This window comes from Hypomesus transpacificus, chromosome 19 (genome assembly GCF_021917145.1).
Source record: "Hypomesus transpacificus isolate Combined female chromosome 19, fHypTra1, whole genome shotgun sequence".
In the NCBI taxonomy this organism is placed as follows: domain Eukaryota; kingdom Metazoa; phylum Chordata; class Actinopteri; order Osmeriformes; family Osmeridae; genus Hypomesus; species Hypomesus transpacificus.
In genome coordinates this window covers 2,029,495-2,057,319 of record NC_061078.1, presented here as the reverse complement: position 1 = coordinate 2,057,319, position 27,825 = coordinate 2,029,495, and the positions used below count along the sequence as shown (strand labels likewise).

The 27,825-nt window shown below is 48.2% G+C and overlaps 1 protein-coding gene across 4 annotated transcripts; it reads right to left on the bottom strand.

Annotated features, from left to right (window-relative positions):
- Nucleotides 1-206: 206 nt before the first annotated feature.
- trpm7 (transient receptor potential cation channel, subfamily M, member 7) lies at nucleotides 207-27,701 on the bottom strand. 4 transcript variants are annotated; one of them, XM_047042822.1, is made up of 40 exons: nucleotides 27,538-27,701; nucleotides 22,258-22,337; nucleotides 21,236-21,274; nucleotides 20,383-20,590; nucleotides 19,835-20,048; nucleotides 19,368-19,492; nucleotides 18,461-18,632; nucleotides 17,648-17,822; nucleotides 17,418-17,541; nucleotides 17,221-17,293; nucleotides 15,972-16,072; nucleotides 15,509-15,643; nucleotides 14,870-14,923; nucleotides 14,640-14,780; nucleotides 14,310-14,444; nucleotides 13,803-14,080; nucleotides 13,448-13,676; nucleotides 13,189-13,338; nucleotides 12,737-12,880; nucleotides 10,396-10,524; nucleotides 9,959-10,210; nucleotides 9,448-9,622; nucleotides 8,716-8,848; nucleotides 8,345-8,526; nucleotides 8,106-8,238; nucleotides 7,220-8,010; nucleotides 5,988-6,082; nucleotides 5,310-5,406; nucleotides 4,765-4,847; nucleotides 4,373-4,410; nucleotides 3,817-3,845; nucleotides 3,670-3,723; nucleotides 3,452-3,496; nucleotides 3,240-3,305; nucleotides 2,645-2,928; nucleotides 2,352-2,434; nucleotides 1,705-1,910; nucleotides 1,534-1,585; nucleotides 1,301-1,407; nucleotides 207-1,180 (listed from the first exon to the last, which is right to left on the bottom strand). In XM_047042822.1, exons 1-40 carry the CDS (start codon nucleotides 27,538-27,540, stop codon nucleotides 1,068-1,070), a joined length of 5,727 nt encoding a protein of 1,908 aa, XP_046898778.1. In that variant the 5' UTR covers nucleotides 27,541-27,701; the 3' UTR covers nucleotides 207-1,067. The 4 variants fall into 4 exon arrangements, with proteins under 4 accessions (XP_046898778.1, XP_046898780.1, XP_046898779.1 ...); XM_047042824.1 differs by having other exon boundaries at nucleotides 3,817-3,842; XM_047042823.1 differs by having other exon boundaries at nucleotides 4,765-4,844.
- Between the last annotated feature and the right edge of the window lie 124 nt (nucleotides 27,702-27,825).

Genomic DNA, 27,825 nt, shown 5'->3' with positions numbered 1-27,825 from the left:
AGTCTTTATCTGCTGGGCCATCCAAGAGACCTCTGGATGTGTGTGTAGAATGTGCGCGTCTCCAAAACTCCAGTATGATTATTCACACTACATGCAAGGCAGGTGTAAATGCATGTCATCACTACAGTATCCAAGCAACATAAGTTGTTTGAGTTTGAAAAGGGGTGTGTGTAGATTCATATAAAGGATTGTATTTTTTTTATTTTTACTTTTTATTAGTTTAAATTGATATACAGTAAAAAAAGAAAAAAAATGTATACAGTAATATACCCATAAGTTTCTCACTTCCCCTGCATAAAATATCATTATTTCATCAGTTCAACTCGTGCCAGATAATAGTATCTATAAGATACACTAGATTGTAATTTGCTCATACAATACTTGATGACAAAGAAATGAGAATAGTACCTTTGTAACATTAAAAACTCTATCAGCAATTTTTGGTGGACACACAAAAGTTCAACACATAAAAATGACATATATTGTACTGTACAAGTTGCATTGCAATTTGCCCATATTTTACAAGATTTTCAAATCCAGGTTTTTTTTTTTTCTCATTAAGTTTGAACCACAAATGCCATAATACAATGACACTTACATAAAATAAAATAAAGAAATCTGATGACATTCTGCGTTAAGTCTTGCAGACTGCCCATCAGCAGGAAGTCCCTTTCAAAACTGCTGCAACTGACAATGCACTTAAAATTGCTGAAGTTCTTTACAAGGCAACACCTTATTGTTCATAATAAATACTATGCCCTCTCTATTCAGTGATATTGTACCTGTTGATAGCTATTTATATATACTCATTAACATACAAACTTGTAAAAAACATTTGTAAAAGTCACCCCCCCCCCACCCCTCATTTACATATCTTAAAAATAGAATCATGTTTTATGATTTGCGCGCGTCTGGTGGGACAAACAAAAACGTAACACAGTCTGCATGCATCGGTGTCCATGGAAACACAGGCGTGACTTCTTCCAGTTGAGGTGTGCGTACTTAGCACCTCTGTGGCCCTCCACCGTGGGGACAAACACTGGCCGTTTGGGGTGGATCCAGGTCACCTACAGCATCAGCCTCATGGACTGACGGGACTCCCTGAGTCCACCCCCGGGGTCTTGAGAGTCGTCCTGTTGTAGGGTCAGTTTGTCCGGTGTGTAATCATTTCTCTTCAGATCTAACCACAGGAGAAATGGAGGAGAGGTGGTTTGCGTGTATATATACAACCAGTTAGGGTTAGGCCTGGTGGATTGTTGGAGCCAGTCAAGAGGGGAAGGAAAACACTGGGAACACTTACCTGGAAGTTTGAGTTTCCGGCAGCAGGAATTGCAGTGGTGCTTTGCTCGAAAATTTCGAATCGCGTCATCCCCTAGATTGGCAGGTCCAAATATCATATCATAGGATCTGTCGGGGACAGAAGCCAACATTACTTTAAATGACGCCCAAAGAGGTACAGAACGGACAGATGATTTCCTTTCATACAGTATACAGTAGCATGAAGCTTTCAGTTGTAAGAAAAAAGACACTCACCCTTTCTCGCCACTCTTTATAACAGACGGATCAGTCAAAATCTCCCCGACTCCTACGGATACACAGCAAGCCACTCACAAGTCAAGTCTGCAGGTTATCACTGAATGTATTCCTGTATAACTGGTAGCTCCAGGTATGGGGGGAGGGGGCGGGGTCTGAATGAGTGCTTACCTTGCAGGTCCAGCACTAGCAGTTCTCCTCTTGTGTACTCATAGGTCCAGTGGCTGAAGGCCAGCATGGTCTCCTCCAGCAGGTTGGTAGGGACGATCTCATCTCCATTGTTGTTGTTGAACTTCCGGAACTCTCCTGTGATGCATTCCTCTATAGCGAACCACTGGCCAGCAGAGTGACAGTACAGCAGGAAAACTTCCAGAAACCTGTAAGAGTGGTGAAAGTGTTTATAGGTGCAGATGTGACTTCTCACATAGGCCCATGGTGTACAATGTACTACGGACACAAAACCTGAATTGGATGTTTAACATATAGGCCTATTATTTAAAAGAACACAGCATGAAAGTGGCCAATATTACATTTACATTACATTATTATTATGCATTTAGCAGACACTCTTATCCACAACGACTTACAGTAAGTACAGGGACATTCCCCCGAGGCCAGTAGGGTGAGGTGACTTGCCCAAGGACGCAACGTCATTTTTGCATGGCCGGGAATCGAACCAACAACCTTCTGATTACTAGCCCGATTCCCTAACCGCTCAGCCACCTGACTCCCTACATTAACACCTTCTTGCGTTTTACTTGTATTAGTAGCTCAAGAAAGCAGCATGCAGTTCAGTTTAGGTTTGTGTGTGTGTGTACCTGGGGGAATATGGGATTGTCTTTGGCCTCATTTGGTTAAAGGCAAACGTCAGCTTCTGAGCTGCTCTCTGCTGCTGGATTTCCTGGGAAGAGATAAGGAAGATCAAACGTGATGTTTCCATTTCACTATCAAACGATGGTGACGCTGCCATTTCCATTCACAAGCCTGTTTCCCCAGTCAAGAGATCAGACGTCCGAGACGAACAACGACCGAGGAACCTCCCAGCACTTCCATTTCCTGTACAACACAAGTGTGTGTGTGTGTGCGTGCGCGTATGTGTGTGTTTTTTTACCCTGAGACATAGGTGCAGCACGGTGTCCTCCTTGTAAATGCTCTGCCAGGTTTGGATGACCTCCGGCAGGAAGGACTTGACGATGTACAGGTGTCCTGGCTTCAGCATGTCGTACTCTGACCAGGTACAGAGCACCTTGAGGGCCCGTCGCAGTCCACCGCCCATCTCCTCCTTGCTCAGGAACTCGATCTTGGCACAGAGACCCCGCTGAGCCCAAGAGGACATGCTGTTGTTGATGGTGTTGGGAGAACTCTCTTCCAGGCGGTACACTGTCACAGGCTCACCTGCAGGGGCAGCACAGCAGGGGGTGAACTGATAACCCTAACCCTGGACTGAAAGATACTTGCCCCGAGAGTTGCTTCTCTGGCTTTTATGCAACAGACAGCTATCAGCCTAGTGCCAGCTATCATCTCTCCTTCTAATTCAGAGATTATACCAACCCATGAAAATAACAAATTATGTAATATTGTAGTAGTTCATTGTTTTGCTGGTATAGACCGTTCCTTGGTAAAAATCACTAAAAATACTATTGGACTAACAGTATACTGACAGTTCAGATGTACCAGCAGTTGCCAGGTGTAATACTGTGTCTCACCTCTAGGGGGAACCGGGGTGAAAGGAATGCTCTGGGACAGCCTCATCAGGTTATTACGCTCTACAGCTGCAGGGGGGGGGGGGGTGATTAACATCCTCAAACACTATAGTAAAGTCACATCACACACCAACGGAGGTAACGCAACTACCTACACAACTAGTCGTACGATTTCAGTGTACTCCATGTGTAATCTACAAACACCCAAAACCTACCTGAATACTGGTAGCTTTCCATTGGCTTGAAGGGGGATCCAATGGCTGTGTGGTAAACAAACAACAGGAAGTCAATCATTTCTTCCTCTGTGATACTTCGCAGAAACGGTTAACGGTTGAATGCATTCGTTAAAAAAAAAAAAAAACATCACAGAATGTAAGTCCCGCCCTGCAGATGCAGGTGGAAGCTTCCTTCTGGCTGTGGAGGTGGGACTCACAGTCTTTCCGTGGTCCGAGGTGAGCATGTCTGGATGTGTAGAGACACGCAGCAGCTGCAACCAAGTGAGAACACCAGGGCATGAACACACTATCAACAGAGCCCTGAGGGACACACAACGTGCAGGAAATGTCTCAAAAGCTCCTACCATTCAGAGTGTCTTCCCCTGGGGCCCTGCTAAACACACAAGAGAAGAGACGAGTTAACTTGGTATTGTTATGAACCTTTTGGGTGTTACCAAAGACCTGAGGACATATCCTGCCTCCCACTTCAGGTTCCTCAAATACAGGCACACACAGAAAACAAAAGGTCCATTTAGAAGCCAAGCTGTCACCATGGTGATGCTAAGCCAGGTTTGGCACAGTGTACCACAGCGCGGGGGGGGGGGGGGGAAGACTTTGATACAGGATAAAGAGAGGGGAGGGGGGCGTGGGGAAACGAAGGGCAGGGAGGGTAAGGAGTTAGTGTAGGTTGAGAATGTGAAACCTGGACAAACGCCAGGCATTAGGATCCTATTACACCCAACCAGTTTTTGCTACAGAAAGTTTGACGTGAATGTGTGTGGTGTAGGTGATGAGAGAGAACAAGTCGGTGAGGTGATCTGAGAAATGGGCAGGAATGTAACATTGCCACACAAATGATATGGCAACGGCATGACACGTGAGCGTGTCTTCATGCCTCAACATCGTGAGAAAGACACTTACAGACTGCTGGCTTGTGCTGACTTGACCTGCACTCTTTCCTGGAAAGACAAGGAAACAGATGAGTTAACAACAAAGGCAGGTGTACTCCGTAGTCTAAGATGATTGACTTTCCTACTATGACTAATATTTACGTTGGACATTAATTTGTTAGTTAAGCAGATGATTTATGCAAAGCGACATACAAATACTGCTTACACCAAGCACAGATATTCAAGGACCAGTAGTGCAAAGTTCCAACAGTATTTCAGACGTTACTGCCAGTAACGACCTGTGTTCTTTTTGATCAGATAGTGCCACAATAACATCACGGCATATTACCCAGTCCTGACGATAGGGCAGTGGGACAAGACTAAACACGCGAGGGGAGGGAGGGACGGACAACAGCCTCTCACCAGCAGCAGCGCAGCCCTGTGGTCCTCGTGGATCCTGATGTCCTCGGCCGATACTCTGTTCCTCTCTCTCTTAGTCAGAGCTGCTGAGAGAAGCAAGCCAGGGACTACACTCACTATCTTACAGTTCATTTCAAAGGTTTGTTTTGTATTTATTTATATATATATATATATTTGAATATTTATTTATATTTATATTATATATATTATATTATATTATATATTATATTAATTAATTAATTATATTATATATTATTATATATATTATATTATATATATATATATTTATATATATTTATATATTTATTTATATATATATATATATATATATATATGTGGAGTCTGGCATTTGAAGTCAAATACGGTTTCCCTAGTAACACCGTAACTGTGCCAGACTCAGCCAGAAGGTGCACAGGACTGACATGGAGGATGTCACTGAGAACCAGTTCTAGTCTTTTATCAGTAACGGCCCCCTCTGATAAATCCAGGACTGGTGGACGCAGAAGAGGAGGGCTCGCTGGTGTGTTTGGTGTGTCTAGGAGTCTTACAGGCTTCTGAATGGAGCAAGGCCGGGCTCCTGTCGAACTCGGTGAAGCCGGCATAGGAGTTGACTGTCCTCATGGGACCGTGACCTTCCAGCTGTGACTGAGGGGACACACAGACGAGACACTGAGAAGCAGCCAACGTTTTTTACATTCTAGAAGTTTAATGTCACCTCCCAAGGGTTGGTCAAAGGACCATCCGCCCAGGCCAGATTGAAACAGCAGTGTTGAGGGCAGATAACCATGAATCTCAGACCCTCTACATCAGAGCTGCAAAAAACCCTCTTCCTGGACAACCACAATCCTGCGCGTTTTCTAATAATAATAAGCCGGATCTTAAGCCATTTCAGGTTAGTGAAAACGTACAGGATGATGGCTTTCCAGGAACATGATTGGTCAACCTTGCTGTTTCCACCAAGAGTTGGGAGATGAGTCTGAAACAGCAGGCATGGGCAGGTCTATTATAGAACAGAGCCATGGTGGAGGTCTGGTTTGCCCTGGAGGGGTTTTATGCAAATGCCAGAAACACGCAGAGAGACGGCCTTTGTTTCCTGTCCTTTCATTTTAAAAACAGGAATACAACAACAGCCAGCCAACTTTCCAATAAAGAACCATCTATATGGTGTGAACAACTGCATCAGTCTTTAGATGAGGGTGAAGGGAAACGCACACACAGACACACACCTGTTCTCTGATGAGCGTGGCTGGGCTGAGCTGTCGGCTAGGAGACGGTGTCTCTTTGGGGAAAGAGCACTGCAGCTCCAGGTTGTCTTTATGACCTACGTGACAAAGGAGCAAAATGAGTCAATCCCAGACAGGGTCAGGGGTTGGCTGGCTTTAATAGCCACCACAACCTCACTAATACCAGGATCCAGTCAACATCCTTTCATGAGACAATTTAGAAACAATCAAAAAAACAGTGTGGCACCACAGTCAACCAGGTGGCCTGACTCGGGCCTGTTACTGATGAAGACAGAAAAACACCTCCACCTTTCACCTCCGACTAACAAATCCTGAGCCCAACAAAGTGATGGTGTTAACACCCTGTCAATCATTCGGACAGTCATACATTGTCTTGATGCAAAAAAGTTGTAACCATAGAAGAAGAAAACTTTCTGACATATCAGGTAGAATTGGAGTATGCTTTACAATTATTTTTTCAATAAATAAAACTAAATGGTAAAGGTGGTACATTAGAACAAGCAGTCAGTATAAGACAGTTAAAATTGTTAATTGAACTCCCAACACAGTCCTAAAAAAAATAATATATATATTAGTTTCTAACCAAAGAGAGGGGGAGAGAACTCCATTAGTCATTTCGGATGTCTTCACAAAGAGAGAGAGAGCGAGAGAGATGGAAAGATGCCCAAGCACCCTGCAGCCACAATCCCTGTTCCTAGACTCAGACTGACTCAAACCTCTGGGACTGCTTGGATTTGTGGTTGTGTTCCATCTGTACAGCGGGCCTCCATGCCAGCTCTGCCCCAACGAGGAAGCCCTTCGAGGGGCCACAGGTCCCGACACACTCCCCTCACTGCTCCTCCGGTGGTGGGGTCTCCTGGGCACCACAGCAGGGGCCAGGGCACAGCCAGGTAGGGGGCTGTTTCTATGCCCGTCGTCCGGCTGTGTAGGGGCCGGCTTACATGCCGCCTGAGAGCCCAACGCACTTGTGTTCTGCCGCGCTCGATGGGATCGACCTTCGTCGTCGCAAAACGCTTCGTTCACGTAACCCTCCCTGCCACCCGTCAAACACCTCTCTACCCTGTCGCCTATTCTAACCCTCTTTGAAGGAGCGGGCAAGCAAATAGGGGCAGCTGCAGCAGTAGACAGAATGACAACAGTAGGATAAACACATGCCGGGCACTCCTCCTCCTCCTCCTCCTGCCGCTTCTTATCATCTCCGTGCTCACACTTACCCACAAACGCCCCAAACTCTACAGTGACACTATCTGGCTGGATGGGGTCGGCATGGGCCCCTCCCCCCAGGGTGAGTTCAGGGTGGCTGGAGCCGCTTGGCTGAGACGGGGTGCTGACGTAGAAGTGGGCGTCGGGCGATGGCACGCTAGGCAGGCTGGAGGGGGAGTCGGAGAGGCCAGGCTCCTGCGGACGGGTGAGCTGCCTCTGGGTGAAGGAGCGGCCCCTGTGACGTAGGCCTGGCGGGGACGTGGTCACGGCACTGAGGGTGAAGGCACTGGCACTGGGGCTGCCCGAGGAGCCAGCCTCTGCAGCCAGGTGGCCCAGCCCAGTCAGACCCATCCTCTCTGGGCTCAGAGCTGGGCTAGGGGAAGGGTCCAGCGCCGGTCCAGGCCCTGCCCTCCGGCCGAGACCCAACCCATCGAATCCATCCACGCCACTCCCGAAGAGAGAGTCAGCCATGTTGGCAGGCGGCTGGGCGAAGGAGGAGCTGAAGTAGGCGCCGACGCTGCGCTTGCCCAGGACGGATGACTTGGAGAGGGGGCCAGCGTCACCCTGCGTGGGGCCCAGGCTCGGGCCCACGTTCTTGGAGAGGCTGAGCTCGCGGGTGATCTGGTTGTGGACCTTGCTGGCCTCGGAGGCCCGCTGGGCAGTCAAGGCCTTCAGGGTGTCCACCGTCAGGGCCGAGAGGTCCTGCAGGTGGCCAATCTGAGAGTCCAGAGTGTGCAAAGAGCGCTTGATAAAGTTAACCCTGTTCCCGACCTCTTTCAACTGGACGCACATGGTCTCAACCCTGTCAGAAGAGAGACAAGCACGTTAGTTTACAAAACGACAGTGCGGCACAATCAGGAAGGCGGCTGGCGTCTGGTCACGAGACAGCGAGCCCACCTGTCTGAGGTAATTCGAATCCGCTCCTCACTCCCAGAGTGAAACTGATCATCCTTCTCGTGGAAGTACGTCTCGACACACTGCTCCTCAAAGTCGTGGAGCTTCTTCTGGTCCTCCTCAGTCAAAAACAACTCTGAAAAGAAGGAGTACCCGATTAGCTGAATGGGGTCGATTCTAGTCGATTCCAGAGGGATCTTTTCAGGCCCGAGAAACAGAGGGGATTTCTTGCTGTCTCATACTTGGTCCATGTGTGCGGTTCTCCCTCTTCCTCCTGCACATGCAGGAGAAGAGAGTCACCAGGTGGCTGAGGAAGATGAGGGGGGGCGGGAGGACTGGCTTCTCATGGTAAGCCATGATGAAGTGGTAGCGTTGATATTTCCACACCAGGCTTGAGATGGACATTACTTGCAGATACACATTACTGGGGGGGGGACAAAGAGAAATACCCCATATCAATGTGCTGTCACACAAGACCGTGTAGAGCTGTGCACATTATCTGTACATGACTTTGAATAAAATTGTCCGCTGAAGGAATATTTCTTTAAAAGTATTGTATTTTTGTATATCTGAAAATAGGCTAATTAGACTAAGGGTGCAAAGGTGGTCGTACTTGAAGAAGGCGATGAGAAGGTTGACCATGAGTATATACTGTACAAAGAGGTAGACTGCTTGTAGGAGGGGTGTTAACCACACTCCGGCTGCACACAGGGGCTTCATCTGGTTCTCAGAGCTATTGGAACACACTGCGGAGAAAAGGTTCCACAATGAGACACACACACACACCGCACTAATGTGCCCCAACACCACCACGAGACAAACATCCTGACTGTGGTCTGTCACAAACCGTAAAAATATGACACTGATACTGACTGTTCTTCCGTTTTTTATTCTTATAATTAAAAACTTAATTGAGCACAGTTTGAACAGGTTTTTGACTCTGGTGGCGTCTGCTACACAATATGAATTAGAAAACGAGTGAAGGACATGTAGCCAGCTCTGATCCTGGTCAGGGCAAGGGCAGGCTGTTTGGTTCCACTCCAGCATCAACACACCTACTAACAGGCCGCTAAGCCCAGAACCAGGTGAGTTACAGCACTGGGGGGAAACAAAATGCCTGCAACAAGGCCTTTAGCCCCACAGGTCCAGAGCTGATCAACCCTGGTGCTAATTGTGAGTTGTGTGAGTGCGTGTGTGCGTGTAGACGGGGGGGGGGGTGAGGGGGCGCGATGATTAGGCCAACGTGGGTTTTGATTTCCAGTGCTTTTCCGGTGACAAAATCAGCCTCCATGCTGGTGGTGAGAAGCTGTAGGAAAACTGTCCTTACCATCATAGTCTTCCTTACCATCGATTTCGTACGCGTACACCTCCCCGTACATCATCCAGTAGGGCTGAAACACCACGTCTTTGGCCAGGCTCCAGCTGGGCTCCTCGTTGGGGTAGAGGATGGCCTTCCTGGGCACGCCGTAGCTCAGCAGGACCACAGCCATGATCACCACGATGTAGAACATGTTGGCCACCTGGAACGTGCGACACACGCAACCGCTTTATACAACGTCAACTCCTCTGAGTATCTCAAAGTGTGCTGAAGCATTGTACTATATACTGTATTTTGGATATTCTGTACCCAAAGTCTAATTTTGATCCATTTTCCTGTGGCACCAATTTTTGACTTTGGGTATAGTACTTAATGGTCTGTTCATGACGGTTTAAGCATTGCCCAAATTATAGTTAACCTCTTCAGGTAAAAGGTTTCTCTGCGATAATCATTTTAAAAACTTTTTTTTTTTTAATTGAAAGTGTTTTTTCTTTATCATCATTTAAGGCCACTGCCAAGTGCTTAAGAGACCACTCACCATTTTCCCTATCATCATCACGTAGGGTCCTGCTTGCTGGTTGACCGCCAAAATATCCAACAGCCGCACGTACCAGAAGATGATGTTGAGGCAGTAGACGATCCTGCCTGGGATGAACACGTCGTCTCCTCCCAGCCTCAGCCCAAAGCCCACGAAGAAGGTGACGATAGCCAAAAAGTCAGAGAGGTTAAAACAATCACCAAACCACACTTTGATCTTCTGACTGATCTTCCCTGCTTCGGACATGAACATCTGGGAAGAAAAACAACAAAACAAAACCCAGAGAACAGTGAGTGGTGAGGAGAGCCTTGGGAGATGAATGTGACAGGACATCCTTTCGGGGAAGGGACTGGCATTCGTGACATGATAAACATGGCTCCCTTACGGAAGCGGGTCAAGGCCCGAACGCAGACAGATTGGTAGAGCAGTACTAGTACCTCTCGGATCTTCTCGATGGCGGAGGTGAAGATGTAGAGGATGACGACCCATTCCTGAGGTGAGGGCCACTCTGGCATCTTCACCAGGACCACGTAGGAGTAGATCATGAGGAAACCCAGGTACGCCATCTGACCAGGAACAGCACAACCCAGCACAGTCAGACACAAGCTTGCATACAGAACAGTTAGTTCTGTTAACCGGTCATTTCAAAAACGGTCCACCCCTCACCTCCTCACTCTCTAAGCTGGGGAAACATTGCTACGACTTGTCGCGGCACATTTGGAAGCACACAGCATACTACAAGGCATGACGTGGGGCTCCCCTTCTCCGGGGTATTTTTAGGAGAGGTCAACAGCGCCTCCTCCTCAGAGACTGGACGTTCTGACATCCTGAGTCCCGGAGCAAATAGGCCTCTGGCTCTGTCCAGCCTGAGAGCGGAGCGCTGGGTTCTCAGAGGAAGAGGGGTTGGGGGGGGTGGGGTGACTTACAGATGCACCCGTCACCCAGCTCCAGTGCTCCCTCTCCTTCTGCCTGACTGAGCCAACTGGCCCTTGGTGAAAAAGGACCTACTTTACTGAAAGAACCCCATGTAAGTATATCTTTAAAAAATCTCTGTGTTTGAGAGTGTGTTTATTGATTATTGGCATGTTGCTGTCGCACGTCAGCAGGTGTCTTGATCAGGACCCAAGGACGTGCAGTTGTTGTGCGGACGAGCCGTTTGTGAAAAATCGACAGGTCTAAAAGTTTACAAGCGCTGCGTCACGGGTACTTCATGTAAAGACTCTGCTACCAAACACATCTCTTTTATGAGAATGGGCGCACACACTTCAATTAAGTTGGAATCAACTAACCAACGTTCCTCTCCAACTGCATCATGGGCATTGCACCTGTCCTCGTGCAATCTGAAGCTGTGAGTTAACCAGCTAGCAGGAATGTCAATGAGCCAGGTGAGAAACAAACACTGACTCAACACATCAATCCAATCTGTCCATCTGAGTTCAGATCCATGCAAGCGTTAGGGCTTGACACATTAACTGCTGGAAACTAACATAATGAAAACACCACCCTCCCGATCGTTACTCATTCTAAGTGTTTCCCTGGGGGCCTGGGTGATGACTGGGCTGAGACTGAGGCCCCATCAGGGCTGAGATCAGGGCTGAGGCAGGAAAAGCAGGTATGGTAACAGGGCTGATAAGCAGTGGAGCAGAGGTAATTATATGGTCCAGCATTTCACTGATGGTATCAGCTCCTACTAAGTTGGACCAGGCCAAGGACTAACCACACAATTCCCTCCTAGGAGATGCAAATGAGGCCCGGGGCCCTGGAAACCAACCTGAGGGCAAACGTGGTTCGTTTTGGGGCAGTGGCTCACAAGGGTTAGAGCAGGGGTGGGCAAACTCGCGGGACACAATTGGTTCAAAAAAATTGACAGAGGGGCGAGGCCAAGAGCAGATGGATGTTTGTGTGAACTAATGTAAAATGACATGTAAAAGCCATTACATAAAAGGTTTTTGGTTACAGGTAGCAAAGCATGAAAATGCAAGGCTTATTGTGCGAATTATTTTCCAAGTGCATTTTTCTTCATAACAGTAGAGAAACTCACATTCAATTTTTGTGGGAACAGTGTGGTTGGTCTCCCTTTTTTGCCAGTGCATCAAAGTCTGGAGTTAGTTTTGTTGTGGCAATTCTCAGGATAGATCTGAGGTGTTGGTCAGTTAACTTGGATCTGTGACGGGCTTTGTTGATGTTCATGACGCTGAACGTCTGCTCACATACGTAGGTCGAGCCAAACAACGGCAGCATCTTTTGTGCCATCCTTCGGAGGTTTGGAAACGTGGTTTCGTTAAGTGAAGCATAAAAGTTATTCCGTTTAAGAGAGCTGAACTTCTCTTTTAGGACAGAGTCAGACTGAAGATCAGTCTGTAAATTAGCCACCAACCCCCTGAGCAGTAGCAGCCCATTCTTGGGTTGCTAGGTTGTCTGCTTGCTAGCGTATTTAGCATGCTTCGTGGCAAAGTGACAGCTGATATTGTATTCTTTGAAAGCTGCAACAGTTTCTTGGCTTTTACTATAATTTGGACGTGTTTGGCGGGCCGGATTAAAAAGCCTAACGGGCCAGATGCCTGGGTTAGAGCGTATGCCATGAGCAGGAACCTGCGTTCCAATCCGGCTCAGGCCATTACCTGCACGTCTTCCCTTCTCTCTCCCTGCTTTCCTGTCTCACTGCAACTGTCCTATCGACAAATAAAGCTGACACAAAAAAGGCAAACACACACACAAAAGAAAACGTTTGTGTGTGTATATATCTTTTATATTGTTTTCAGAGGGAGGGATTCATACCGTGTTGAACCAGAACTTGACGATGGGCGCGTGGTAGAAGGCGTAGAACTTCCGGGTGAGGGGTAGTCTCCTGGAGCGGACGTGAGTCTCCGCCTCGGTCTTCACCTCCACATTGTCGTCCCCTCTCGCCTCCTTGAACACGTCCTGTCAGCAGAGAGTTCAGGACAGACGTGAGCGGGCAGCACAGCGCTCGGCCACGCGGGGGGTACAACCGCACAAACAGATCAGGGTCAGATGGCTGAGCGGTTAGGGAGTCGGGCTGTTAATCAGAAGGTTGCCGGTTCGATGCCCGGATGTGCAAAATGAAGTTGTGTCCTTGGGCAAGGCACTTCACCCTACTTGCCTCGGGGATAATGTCCCTGTACTTACTGTAAGTCGCTCTGGATAAGAGCGTCTGCTAAATGACTAAATGTAAACAGAAATGGGCAAAAGTGTTTGGGGCGTGTTCAGACCATCTGGATGTCGTCAGACGTGTGCTGGAAGTTGTGCTCGCTGTCCTCCATCTGGTGAGCGTCCTGGCTCTGGGGGATGTGGGACATCTCAGCCTTGGACTTGTACTCCAGCAGCAGGATGGCAGGAGGAACCAGGATGCTCAGGATCACCTGGAGAACACACACACGCGCGCGTGCGCGTTACAAAACGGAGAGCTCGGGGTGAGCTCGCACCCAACTGTAGCAGTGTCCGTGTGACATGACCGGTGAGGTGGGTCACCTTGTACCAGGAGTTTTTGCGCATGTTGAGGCGTCCCATCCACATGTCAGACAGCAGCATCTGCGTGCAGGTGTGGGCGATGAAGGGGCGCAGGCGCGACGACACGGCCAGCTTCAGACAGGTGGAGTTGCTCCAGTTCTTCAGCTCGTAGGTCAGCAGCTTCATGGCCATGGTCTCGTCCTGCCTGAACGACTGCTCCAGGAGGTCCACGGCCAGGGTTCCAAACTCACTGCAAACATCATCATCATACTCGTCATCATCACCATCACAAAAACAGGCAACTCTCCAGCACTGATCCTGAGTTTTAAGCAGGCTTGCTCCTCTTCAGGGCATGAGGGACGTGTGCATGTCTCACTTGGAGTAGTCCTGGAGTTCCTCCGACGTGTCGTCCACCACGTCGCTCTTCTTGGCCTCGTAGCTCATGGAGCGGCAGAGCTTGCAGGCCACTAGGGCTTTGGCCATGTTCTCCTCGCCATGCTGCCAGAAGAACAGGGACATCTTCTGCCTCTTCATCAGCACGGCCCACACCAGCAGCTCGTTGAAAGGGTAGGGGAACCTCCTCGTCTCCGGGTCGTCGATGTCCACGATCTCCTCCTTGCTCTTCTTCTTGGACTGTTCATTGGTCGACTCCAACTTGGGGAAAAAAGTGATGATGTACGAAGGTAGTTAGTGAGGTAGTGAGTAGAACTACATTTGTCCCTCATTTGGGCCAATTGGGTGTGTGCAGGGGGAGGATATAGCTCAGTGGTTAAGAGGACTTGACAGCAGATCAAGAGGGCGCAGGTTCAACCCCCCCCCCCCCCCCCGTACTTTGTCACGCTGGATAAAGGCGTCTAGATGAATCCACACTGGGGGGCTTTACCTTGGGTTTGTAGGGCTGCGCTGTGGTGATGAAGTGATTGTGTCGGGTCTTCTCCTTCTTGTCGGCCTGGATGCTGAAGGCCTCGTGGTTCTTCCTCAGGTGACCGCCTGACCCTGCAGCGTGGCGGCCAGACCGCTGCACCCCCGGCCCCCCCAGAGATGTTAGACACGACAGCTCAAAACACTCTCACGCTAGAGCAGCCGTACAGGTGGAAGCTAACCTCGCTCAGGAATGTTCTGACCTCAATCTCGGAGAAGAACCACCATTGGTTTGGAAAAAGGGTCAACAGAAAATGGATTGAGGGATGTAAAATGTCCCCTTCGATCTTACCCTGTTGTTGCCGTGGAGATTGTTGTAGATGATCCTGAAGCGCTTCCTGGTGTAGTTGCACCTGTAAGTCCCGCCCATCAGGTACTCGATGACCAGGCCCACGTCGATCAGGGTGATCTTGTAGTTTGGGGGGAGGTTACCCTGGGTCGAGCCACAAACAGAGCCGTGAGCCATGTGAACGACATTACGGGCTGGATGTCAGCGTGCAGTGTGTGGCTCTACGTGTCTACCTGTTTGACATCCCTCACGAGGTGGAAGAGAGTAGGATTGGTTGGAGATTGTTTCTAGAACAGAGAGAAAAGGGGTTTGAGATTAGATGTTACCCGCTAACGGAAACGTCCCAAACCTCGTCTAGGGCGGAGAGGAAGCCATGTGACCTACCGTGTTGTACAGGCAGTCATGTGACCTACAGGCAGCCATGTGACCTACCGTGTTGTACAGGCAGTCATGTGACCTACCGTGTTGTACAGGCAGTCATGTGACCTACCGTGTTGTACAGCTCCTCCAGTCATGTGACCTACCGTGTTGTACAGGCAGTCATGTGACCTACCGTGTTGTACAGGCAGTCATGTGACCTACCGTGTTGTACAGGCAGTCATGTGACCTACCGTGTTGTACAGGCAGTCATGTGACCTACCGTGTTGTACAGGCAGTCATGTGACCTACCGTGTTGTACAGGCAGTCATGTGACCTACCGTGTTGTACAGGCAGTCATGTGACCTACCGTGTTGTACAGGCAGTCATGTGACCTACCGTGTTGTACAGGCAGTCATGTGACCTACCGTGTTGTACAGGCAGTCATGTGACCTACCGTGTTGTACAGGCAGTCATGTGACCTACCGTGTTGTACAGGCAGTCATGTGACCTACCGTGTTGTACAGCTCCTCCAGCCTGGTGATGGTGAGGAAGCGGTGCATGCTCACACCGTTCTCTATCAGCAGCTTGACAAACTCCACCCGGTCCATCACCAGGGCATCCAGCATGGCCTGCTCCAGGGAACCCACCTACACACACACACACACACACACACACACACACACACACACACACACACACACACACACACACACACACACACACACACACACACACACACACACACACACACACGAGAAGGGAGATACACACGAGAAGGGAGATACAGTGTACTTGTTCACTAAAGCTCATTTGCTGAACACCACTCTACTTCTCTTACATCCATTCAGAGAAAGGATCTGACATTTATAAATGATTACATTATTAAGTGGAATTTAAAATGGATAATCGACTAATAAAAGGATGTCCAAAGTCAAGTTGTGCAGGCATGCCAACAGCTGGCCTGCACACACGTACCAATAGCTGCTGTCCATAGACAAACACATGATTCTTGGCAATGTCCACCCTGTCCCAGGCCAGAGTCAGAACCAGCTGATCGAACGCAGATGCATCAGTTCCTGGGGAAGACAGAAGAACACACACACACAGTTAACCAGCAGGACTAGAACCTTTTTCTATCGCTATAGAACCGGACAATAAGAGATATTCATTAATATCCATAGGCCCATCACAGATTATCTTGTTACATGGTCCAATCCCAACTTGGATTTGAAGTTCACTCCCATTTTAAACTGGCTGTGAGTGGATTCGTCAGCATCCTGAAAGACTAAGGCCCGATGAGGAGGTCTTTTTTCTGTTCAACAACTTTGAGACCTTAGCAGGAGCTGAGTTTAAGACAGCCAGATTAATGCGGGAGATTAGCATTGCACATTTACACAAAACGGTCAAAAACAACACTACCATCACACCCGGGGAAGTAAGGTTCATGGATTGATCTATTCTATTCCGTTTACTTGAGTGGAAACACTAGCAAATTATGGTAACTTCAAAGTATCAAATGCATTTTTTTGTAGTCTTACAGGATCCTAAAGAATGTGCCAGTGCATTACTGGTTCACCAAGATGATTGCTGGGTTACCAGCCAAGTATGTGCCTGGGGAAGACTCTTGTCTTAGGGCCAGATCTCAAACTGACTCAACCCATTTTTTCCCAGAATCCAACAGCTAGGAGGGGTTTTCAACAGGGTGGGTGGACCACGAACACATTCCTGTCTGAGAGGAGCAGAGACTGTACAGGACTACGGCACTCAGACACAAGGAGGGAGGTGAGCACGATTGCTTCACACGAGTGAATACCTAGAAGCCTCTCCCCTCAGAGATCTCTCCCTCTCTCTGACAAGACTGCAGAAGAAGAAGAAAGGCTAGGAGAAAGGCTTGAGATGAGAGGGGGGGGGGGGGGGTGGGGCGTTGGAAGAATAGCGCTCTGTGAACGCCGGTAACGTGATCTCTCAAGAAAGCACGAGAGCAGAGACAAGAGGACGACTGACGCTTCTCAAAACACATCTTAGGTTGACGTAGACACGGAAAAAAAAAGAAAAGAAAGAAAATATTTTACTCGACAAAGGAGGCCTGACCCTCTCTCTCTGGAGAACGTTCTGTCCTCAACCTGACATCTGGAGGACAGACAGAGATGCATGCATTGGAAGACAGATTTGACAGAGAACAATAATGGGAGAAAAGATGGAGACAGACGCATGGGAGGTTTACCTTTTAGCAATGCTTTCAGGATGGCAACATCAATGTCCTGGTAGTCTTCCGAGCCAATGTGGAACACAGTGATCTGTCGTTCAAAGAGCAACGGCCCATAACATCAGATACGTAAACAGATCAGACATGTCTTCATGTCTCGTAGGTGTCCTGGTTGGCTGGTTGTGTCTAAGGGGATCCTGACGGTGAGAATTTACCAGTTCTTTGCTCTTCATGCACTCCACGAGTGTCTGGAAAAGATGGATGGCCTCGCTGTGGCTGAAGTTAAAGGTTTTCTTTATAGTAGCGATGATTTCAGTCTCCACACCGTCAGGTAGTCCACTACAGGGTTGAAGGAAGCCGCAGTTAGTCCCGTTTGGATGGGGGTTTCGGCACAGAGGCTTTGTGTGCATTCAGAGATGTGTGTGTGTGTGTGTGTGTGTCTCACCCTCCTTCCTCAGTCTGCTTGTGGACGTAGGCCAGTATGTCGGCAGCACGGCCGGTCCCCTCACACACCACGATGGGGACAGGGGGGCTCTCCTGGAGGTACTCCAGCACAGACAGGATGACGTTGGGACCCCCCTCCAAGATCAGAGCCACCACCGGGACGCCCTGGCCAATTCCTAGAAGACATCAAAATGCATAAGTGACAAATGCACAGGTTTTGCCGACAGGTGTCTATGAGGAAAATCATGACATCACAAGTTCGACGCCTTCTATTTTCGAGGTTAGGGGCCTCTCAGAGACTCCAACGGCCACACCCTAATAACTGTGGAGTTACGCTTCAGATGATAATAGCTTGCATGTTGTTATCTTCTTCTGACAGACTGCACTGAAGACCAGAGGAAAAGACAAAGTCCCCAATTCAACTCTGTGGTACAACATGACCTGAATCCTCCCAAATCTCAGCCTAAACCCATCTCTCCTGCTTGCTTTGATCTACAGCGCTACGCCGACCCACAGCAACGCCCCTCGGTGAGGGCTTTCTGAAGACGTGTGTTTTGCAGTCGCCACATTGCCGCCTCTCAGGAGGGCTGAGCATCCTGGTGTGTGAGGGCTGAGCAGGGCTCATTTACATGTCATTTAGCAGACGCTCTTATCCAGAGCGACTTACAGTAAGTACAGGGACTTTCTCCCCGAGGGGGGCAGGGTGAAGTGCCTTGCCCAAGGACACAACGTCATGTGCACCGGCCGGGAATCGAACTGACAACCTTCAGATTACTAGCCCGATGCTCTACCCGCTCAGCCACCTGACTCTTACGTGCGTGTATCCTCTGGAGGTTGATGTGTTTCTCCAGCTCCCTCCTCAGCTGCACCTCGGGGCCATACTTCCCCACCGTGCCGTCATCCACCAGCAGGAAGTGGGAGTGCAGGTTGTTGAGGACGTTCAGCTTGCTGAGGGGGTTCAGCAGGGTCTGGTAGGGAGCTATCACCTGGAACCGTGGGAAGGAGAGAAGACAAAACGGGAGAAAGAAAATGAAATAGGAGAGGGGGGGGGAGAAACACCCCCCAAAAAAACAACATCAGGGCTTGAGTCAACAGCACTGGTAATGCAGGAGGATAGCAATTAGGAACACATGGTATAACTCAAATATGAAAATCCACTCAAAATGAATGAGCAGGGATGAGATGTGAAGCAGGGATGAAGGTGTGAAGCAGGGATGAAGGTGTGAAGCAGGGATGAGGACATGTGAAGCAGGGATGAAGGCGTGAAGCAGGGATGAGGACAAGAAGGGATGAGGACATGTGAAGCAGGGATGAGGACATGTGAAGCAGGGATGAGAACATATGAAGCACAGATGGCGACATGTGAAGCAGGGATGAGAACATGCGAGGCAGGGATGAAAACATGTGAAGCAGGGATGAGGACATGTGAAGCAGAAAGGAGGACATGTGAAGCAGGGATGAGGACATGAAGGGATGAGAACATGTGAAGCAGAGATGAGGACATGTGAAGCAGGGATGAAGACGTGAAGCAGGGATGAAAACATATGAAGCAGAAAGGAGGACATGTGAAGCAGGGATGAGGACAAGAAGGGATGAGGACATGTGAAGCAGGGATGAAGACGTGAAGCAGGGATGAAAACATATGAAGCAGAAAGGAGGACATGTGAAGCAGGGATGAGAACATGTGAAGCAGGGATGAGGACATATAATCCGTGTCTCACGTCTCTCCCGATGAGGTCGTTCCTGTTCTCGATGACCCCCCAGGGAGCAATCCCGATAGTGCAAATTTTCCGTGAGGATCTGGAAGAGTGTTCTTTTAGTGCATCACCTACGTGTTTCGCCACACCTAGGATGCAACGACATCCACCAATCAGTATGGATAGCAATAACCAGGAAAAATAACTGCATTGATGGCCCACCAACAAGAGTGTCAAGAGTGCAGGTTTGTCCAACTCTGCAGGTAAGTCTGTAGGGGGGGGGGGGTCACTTAATGGAGTAAAGACCACTCTGGTTAATTGACCCACTGAGCAATGACTTAAACACTATAATTGGAGTTGCACGCCACACCTACGCTATGACACAAAATACAAATCACCCCCTTTAACCTGACATTAAGTCACTTCTGCCAAATCAGCACACTGAGGGAAGAAGTGAGTGTGTGTGTGTGTGTGTGTGTGTGTGTGTGTACCTGTGTTCACCCCTCCAGTGAGTATCCACGCCCCGGTGGTGACAGCTGCTTTGATCAGCCCTTTGCCCACCACTTGTTTGATCCGAGGGTGCAGATCAAAGTTCTGGATTCCTCCGTGGACAGAGATGAGGATCTTGGGCAGCTCCATCTGCCACTCTTTCATCATCAGCCGCAGGATGCTCTCCGGCCGCGAGTCATAGGACAGCCGCACATACTGCACGCACACACATGGCAGAACAGTGAAGTGAGGAAGCAGGCAAAGTCCATTCTACTGTTAACATGAAACAAATGTTGTTGTAGCCCTTCAGGTAGCAGGGTTAGCTGAGCCCAACAATAGGAAGGGGGGGTTCCTCATATTCTTATAGAACAGAGACATTAGCTCTCATAACGCAACGTGAATGTTACTCAGTCTCGGATCTCCTCCGAGGAACACTAGGTTCCAGTTTATGAAAGAGGAAGTTTCCCCATACGAACCAGACCTAACTTGTCCTTTGTTGACAGTAAAACCAGCCCAGTTTGAAGTGTGTGTGTGTGCGTGTGTTTTCCACCTTGGCTCTGTAGGAGTGGGACCCTCCCTGGAAGTTGACGATGCCGTAGGCGTCAGTGGGGCTCTCCTCCGTGTGTTTGTCCACGGACCACTCCTCCAGCTCCGGCAGCGAGGCGTTGGGGTTTTCAGCCAGCTTCACGTCCGAGTACTTCATGGCCAGGCTGGCCGTGAAGCCAGCGTGCTGCCTCACCAGGCGTCCACAGCAGCACCTGAGGGGGAGACGAGAGACGGGGTTGGACGGGGACAGGAGGACAGACACACGGGCCGGTGGAGTCACACCCTTCCGGTGTGGGAGCCAGCCAATGGCCGGGCCTACCCCCCAAGCTCCCTTTCCCTATCCCAGCCACCTTAGGCGTAGATGTGTATCCTGTCCCACAAAGCCTGGAAGCTAATTATTTCCTGAGAAGGGGTGGTATAGGATGGATATAAAACACTTCCTCATTCCAGGATATCATTTCAAGGTTAATTTCACTCGAGTCAACAGCGTCTACAGCTATCGTTTCTTCAAAGGACGATAGCCTTGAGACGATATCGCTAATAACAGATCAATATTTGAGATGATATACTATAGTGCCTAAAAATAGCACATCGGTTTTTAGTACATCCTGTACTTATGTTAGCCTTTTCGACTTTGAACATCCAACATAGTGTCTTGCTGTATTTAATTCCTGTTTTGTTTTTTTTTGTTTTTTATATTTCAAACAGTAAGCTTGAACCAGGAGAGCACAGTTCAGTTGTAATTCAGTGGTTGGTGCCAAGGAGTGGTCTGTATTTTGACCATACAGAATGTAACAATAAAAATCTCAACTGTAATCTATTTTATGCTGGGACTGTGTTCCAATAATGACACTTACCTGACCAACTGCTGACAGATCTGGCATCCTGGAAGACATCTGCAAAAGATCAAATTACCCCATTTCATGAAATCTGTTTAAATAAATCTGTTTAATGAAAAGAGCAAACTAGGAGTTGTCATTCAGATATATACTAACTTATTTCAGGTTGAATCTGAAATGGGTCGTCAGGAGAATCTGCTGGGAATCAAGTGAGCTTGGTGAGGTTTGGCCTTTAAAAGTCTGTGGTTACTAAACAGGCCTATAACCCTCTTCTCCCTCTCAACAAAATCACCTCAACGAATTTCAAACGGGGACTGGCTTAACAGACTTGCACTGTGACAAGTGAATACAAACGGAAAATAATCGGTGCAAAAATACATACAGGACAAAGTAACTCAGTAACTGCGAGAGATGGCAGGAAAGAGGACAGGAAGCTTCGGCCAATAAAAGTGTAACTAAGAACAACAGAGACATGGCTAAACATCTAAAGAACAGGGAACATTGAATGACAGTTTGACAGTAACAGAGGTCTATAGGAGAACTATATGATTATACAGATCTTAGCGACCTACGCTACATTGTCTACTAGTAAGCATGTTACTACCAATGTGCTTTCGCAAGAGCTGGCAATTTTGGAGCGTAGCTGTAAAGCAAATGTAGTGTTTGTCCCTAAACTGTGTCCTGCTCATCCTCTTCAGGCAGGCGCCATAGAATTCTAGCCCTGTCTTGTCAAATTCCAGAAGTTTAGCACTAAGAAAGTACTCACAAGACATTCAAAAGACACAGACAGGAACAGGAAATGGATCTCCCCCGCCCCCCCCACCATGTGCAGCAGACACGGTGCAACCTTTCATAGCGGGCACAGCCTCTCACTTAAAGCCAAAATTATAGTAGTAGACATAAACAATATGATCATGTGGGAACTGGCTTACTGACTGTTGGAGAATGTAATTAGGTTATACCATGACACACTATACAATTAGACCGTAGTCCCCTTAGCATGCAGGCCATCTCCAGACGGCCATGACACAAACACATACCTGTGGGGATCTTTTGACACTGGAAGTATGTACACACATTCCCTCTTGGTGAAAGTGCTTTCTATCCAGGATTTCTGGGACTGCGGAGACAGAAACCAGAAAACAAATGTTAATAACAGAACTTAGCATTTATCAGTAGTGTCAACGGTTAATTCGAAATAACCTGAGAACAGCATAGCCCATGTAGATTGGTGAACCATCTGTGGTAGTATTGAACAGCAGTCACTTCAACAAGTCAAATACAATATCAGTAGGATCCTGGTCTCTTTTTGAAGCCATTAATTATACAAACCTTCAGTTTAACCAATGGGGATTTTAACCAATTATATATAATAAACTTCCTAAATGTTAGTGGGAACTTCAGCGTGTTAGCTAGTACTTTTGCGCAAACAGCATCGGCATGGCAACAACAAGGATTTATGTCACAAGAATTTCCAAATTAAAATTTTCTATAACGATAATACCTTTTAGTTCCTCCTCAGCTAGTGCTCCCAGGGCCCCGTGAACGATTAGCTACAATAATCCCCTTCTTCACAGGGAACAAACCCTGAGAGTTCCCCCCCAGAACGAGGCTCACCCACCGACGAGGCCATGGACCCAAAGACCACAAAGACATCAGGCTACCGACTGAGGGATTACGCAATTCCGCACACCAAAACCTCCGGCCTCTTCACTGAGGTCAACCACAATGATATCATACTCGACGCATCATCACCACACACACACACACACAAACTGGTATGAAAATGAAAAACATGGGAGAAGATGCAGAAGATAGCGCAGGTGTGGAAAGGCAGGGTCGGTACCTGCACATCCTCCTCGTCGTCTCTGTGTTTAAGGGCTTTGTACAGGAACATTCCAGAGCTCCTTGGTGCATCTCTTGTTACCAACCACACAACCACCAGCAGCCCCCTTCTAGATCTCTGGATCAGCAGCGAGATCCCCCCCCCCTTCTGAGTCTCACTTCGGTCACATCCGATTTCCACACACACACTCGCTGAAATCTCAAAGTTAATGGCGGTGATGTTTGGAAGCAGGTCTCTGTTAAAGGCTGAGTGATCAGTGTGGGGCTGTGTCCTAACTCTGGGCACTGTTAATCTGTAAGAAGCCACAGAGAGGCCTGATGAATGTGTCTGAGAGACACCTAGATATTACAGTGGGTGGGGTGCAGGGAGGGAGGGAGGGAGGGGGGGGGGGGAGGGGAGGGGAGAGAGAGAGACAAAAGAGAGAGAGAGAGAGAGAGAGAGAGAGAGAAAGAGAGAGAGAGAGAGAGAGAGAGGGTATGAGCCATATGGAGAGAGGCAGATAAAGGGCAGGAGAGTGGTAGAGAGGCCTCGGCAATTTATGTCCACACCACCTGATGTGATTAAAACACTCATAGTCTTCCAAGCCAAAACCTCAGTTCAGTTTAGCTGAACAAGATCTCTCAGTGTGCTCCAGGGACTCCTAGACTGTTGAGAGTTAACTCCAACCACAGAGAGACATAAGTATGTCATATAAGCCGCTAGGCCTATATGGTGCCTAAACCATGTCGTTTCTACAAGCCGTCTGCATGGCTGATCATTACATTGTTGCTTTGCATTGGAATGTTAGTGGGCTAATTTTCTTCATTTGTTGTGATATACCTCATAATGGGAGATTGTATGACTCTGAATGGATGCATTTGATCATGGTTCTATTGATATAAATAGAGAGGGTTGTTAGGGCACGCTTGGTCTCTGCTAACCTGTGACCATGGTACCTGAGAATGTCAGGCAACAAAAGAATGCAGTGCTTCAACTAAAGCCCTTGTAAGAAAAACATGCACACAAACACACACTCTCTCTCTCTCTCTCTTTCTCACCCACTCTCTCCCTTACTCTCTGAACTGTTTCTCAGTTCCTGTGTAGGAAAGGAACCAGGCCACAATTTCCATCAGACAAATTAACTATTTTCCTTCCAACAGAATTCTGCTGGAAGTGTAGTGTATACAAGCCACTAAATGTCGAAGCCATCTCCAGCACTGACTGAATAGGCATCTTCCCCAACAGCATTTAAAACTTCTCCCACAATCTTTGTACTCTGGTGTCAACAACACATTAAAACAGTACCCGTAAAATGTGCAGTACCAGTACATTAACCTCAAGTTATCCTGTAAGATTTACGTTCTTCTCAGAATTCACACCCAAACCAGATTTACAGCATCTGTAAAACAGAAATTGTCTGAGAGGGTGAAGGCCAGTTAGAGAAAGTTACGGAGATCAGGCCAGACAGTCAAATCGATTTCCTAGAATTTCTGAGTTTAAAAGCCTGCACATGCCTACAGTACCAGTAGTACCAAAAGCAGAATACAGTCGCAAGAAGTTATAGCCCTGAACTTTGATACTTTGAGCCTGTAATTCTCAATATGAGAAAGTTATAATACTTTACAGGGTTGACCTGTTAATGTCATTGTGTTGATTTAGTATACTGTAAATGTGTTCTATCACTCATTATATGACTCAATAGTCACTGGCGCTATCTGAGGACGGATGCCTGAAGCTGACTGGAGTGTGGGGGCTCATGTGAAATGTCACAGGATCACAGTCTGATGATGTAGAAGAAAAACTGGATGCAGAACTCCCAGTTCTACCCTCAGGATACGGACTAGATCTGCACGCTTCCGCTGGCACGCTAGCCTGAGTAAGTTCAACCAGGCTAGCATCTGTCGTATTCTGCTTTTTCTCTTCACATCTGGTACTCCTAGTTACACGAGCCTACGCAAACACCAGGCGGGGCAGGGCAGGAATCGCAGGGGGTTCCCCCCCCCCCCCCCCCCAGGTAATGACTGACCTCTACGGCTGCAACTGAAACGAAAGGATGAGGAGCTGAGAAATCATAAACCATTTAAAGGATTTTTCTGTGACATTCATGCAAACCCTGGCTGCTAATCGTCTCAGCATACCAAATAACTGCCAAAATGTCTCTTACATGAGTAACACAGTGGCCGTCCTGTTCCTTGAGCCCAGAGATCTGCTCCTGAGCGGGAGCCGGCACTCCGGAGCGGGAGCCGGCACTCCGGAGCGGGAGCCGGCACTCCGGAGCGGGAGCCGGCACTCCGGAGCGGGAGCCGGCACTCCGGAGCGGGAGCCGGCACTCCGGAGCGTGAGCCGGCACTCCGGAGCGGGAGCCGGCACTCCGGAGCGGGAGCCGGCACTCCGGAACAGGAGCCGGCACTCCGGAGCAGGAGCCGGCACTCCGGAGCAGGAGCCGGCACTCCAGGGAGGCCACCAGATGAGAACTACGTGCCAAAACAATAAACTAAAACTCTTCTCATTCTCTTCTCGTTTTCCTAGCCCAGCCATTGGAAAACCCTTATCTCACATCTTCCACTGAGCCTGTGTGTGCTCAAAGTTGATGTGTTTGGCAGATAACGGGGTGCAGGGAGGCATGGCACAGACTGCGGAGCACACACTAGACCATGGAGCGGTGCTGGCATATTATTTCCGGACCCCGTGACATTTTACTTTGGAACACAAAGCAGAGGTCAACCGACAATCACTAAATAGACAACCGCTTCACCATCCATGACACAAACCACACGACACTGCAGATAGACTACCTCAATCTCAATGTAAGGGGATACGGTGTTACTGATAGCAATGGTATTAGGCCAGTTATATAACCAGTATGAGCATTGTTCCAAACCCTCTTCAGCTCTCTCCCTGTCCAGTCCAGGGGCTGCTTGAAGCAACAGCAGCAATGTCCCTTCGCAGCAGGGGTAAGCTTGGGCATGTGACTGGCTCAGACTAGTACTGTGGGAAATAAGACCATTTTGCAATGAAGCCTGAGAGAGGGGGCCAGGGCCCCTGACCAAGTGAGAACACAAATAGACTCACCACCCCAGCCTTATTTACTGAAGCCTGCATACAGACATAGCTGCCGTAACATGGGCTTAGCTTCTCTGACTTCGTCGAGAGGAATAACCATGTGAGTTGACTGGTTGAGACTCTTTTTCGAAATCAATGAGAGAAAAAAAGATCTTCACCAAGTCTGGCACAATATCTGGAGTTTTAATACAACACTGTGTGGTATTATCTGCAATGCAGGACATGCCAATCCAGATACGTTCACTTTAAATGGCGGGCAGGTCACTGAGACAAGTGAGGAGTACACACTATTGACTGGAAATCACAATCAAACAATTTGAGAGGCCACATCATTTTAACAAGTAACCTACTCACAAGACACCTCACATTTTAGTTCAGTTGTTTTTGTTTCAATGGATCTATTGGTGTACAATTATATGGTTAAAAGTATGTCTAATCGTGCGGCCAGGCTACAAAGAGAGATGGTTAGTAAGTGATCTCGCTAACGTCACCTGTCCGATAAGTTATCAATGAAAGCTTTACCACACTGACTCACAATCAACCATCACGAGAGAAACGCTGTCAGCCCAACTATGAAAACATTAAGGGCTTCTCCTACAGGATATCCGTCTCTAGCTAATAAATTCAGAATTGCTACTGTGATGTAGACCTTTACAAAAGTTAGCTGACGTGGGCTATAGCCTTTTCTAGAAAACGAACGCACTAGTATTGACTTGTATGTAGCAAAGCGTCGCCAGTCACTGGCTATACTGGCTAGCAAGCTAGCCTAAATTAAATATGATAGCTTGACTATTTAACATAACACCTACCCTTGCTAAAGTTGTTGACTGGTCTTATTAGCACCAAATAACCATGTACGAGTTGGCAATGTTGTGGATACGCCTTGACATCTGCCTTTTCTGTGTCAATGTCGCATAGTTGTCCAGTCAAGATAGCTTGCAATTACCACTGACCACAGCACAGGCTGACAAATACCCGATCTTGGCTTGCGTTAGCTATGCTAGCTGCGTGCCCATTTAGCTCGCTGTTAAGCTAGTGATCCAGCTGCAGGGTTAGCCCTGTTAACTGGCTAGCTAGCTAGGCTAGCTAACGCATTATGCCTTTGCTAGCAGTGAATCGGCTGGAAGATTCGGCGAATATTAGATTGCTAGGTACAGTAGCCAGCTAGCCAGCCTAGATTATATGCACTTCTGATGCCGTTGTCAAGCTACTGCACAATGTTTTTTATGATGTTGACAGTAGTTAGTCAAGTGGCAATCAGGCGTCTCACATAAATCACGGTCATCTGCTTTTTGACAGGCAGCAGCATGCAACGACTTGCCTCGACTCATAGCGAGACTACTACCTTCGTCTCGGCACTGTCACGAGTCAAAAAAATCCTTTCACCTATATAAATAAATTAAGAAACGTAATTTTGCTAAGTCCCTCTCACCATTCTCTTCACCGTTGAGATTCAGGAAGAGCTTCGCCGTGGCTTTTATCCATCTATCGGCGGTGTTCTCGGTGTGCCTTGAAAGGAAAGCCCAGTTGACGTTGGAGAAATTTGCCTCGGCTGCAGCTCCAGCGGAAGGTTGCTTTTTCATAATTGTGCGACTCTGAACTGACTGGGCATGACGAACCAGCTGAGTCAGCCAGCACACAACCACATGATAGGGCGGAGCGAAAAAGCTTACGGCTGAAAAGCGTCAAAGATTGATACTTTTGCATCAATATGATAGCC

Excerpts from the sequence above, each read along its gene's own strand:
- trpm7 (XM_047042822.1), bottom strand. Across the intron at positions 2,435-2,644 it reads TGCTGCACCTATGTCTCAGG|GAAATCCAGCAGCAGAGAGC; the intron begins GTAAAAAAACAC and ends ATCTCTTCCCAG. Across the intron at positions 1,181-1,300 it reads CCGGAAACTCAAACTTCCAG|ATCTGAAGAGAAATGATTAC; the intron begins GTAAGTGTTCCC and ends TCCTGTGGTTAG.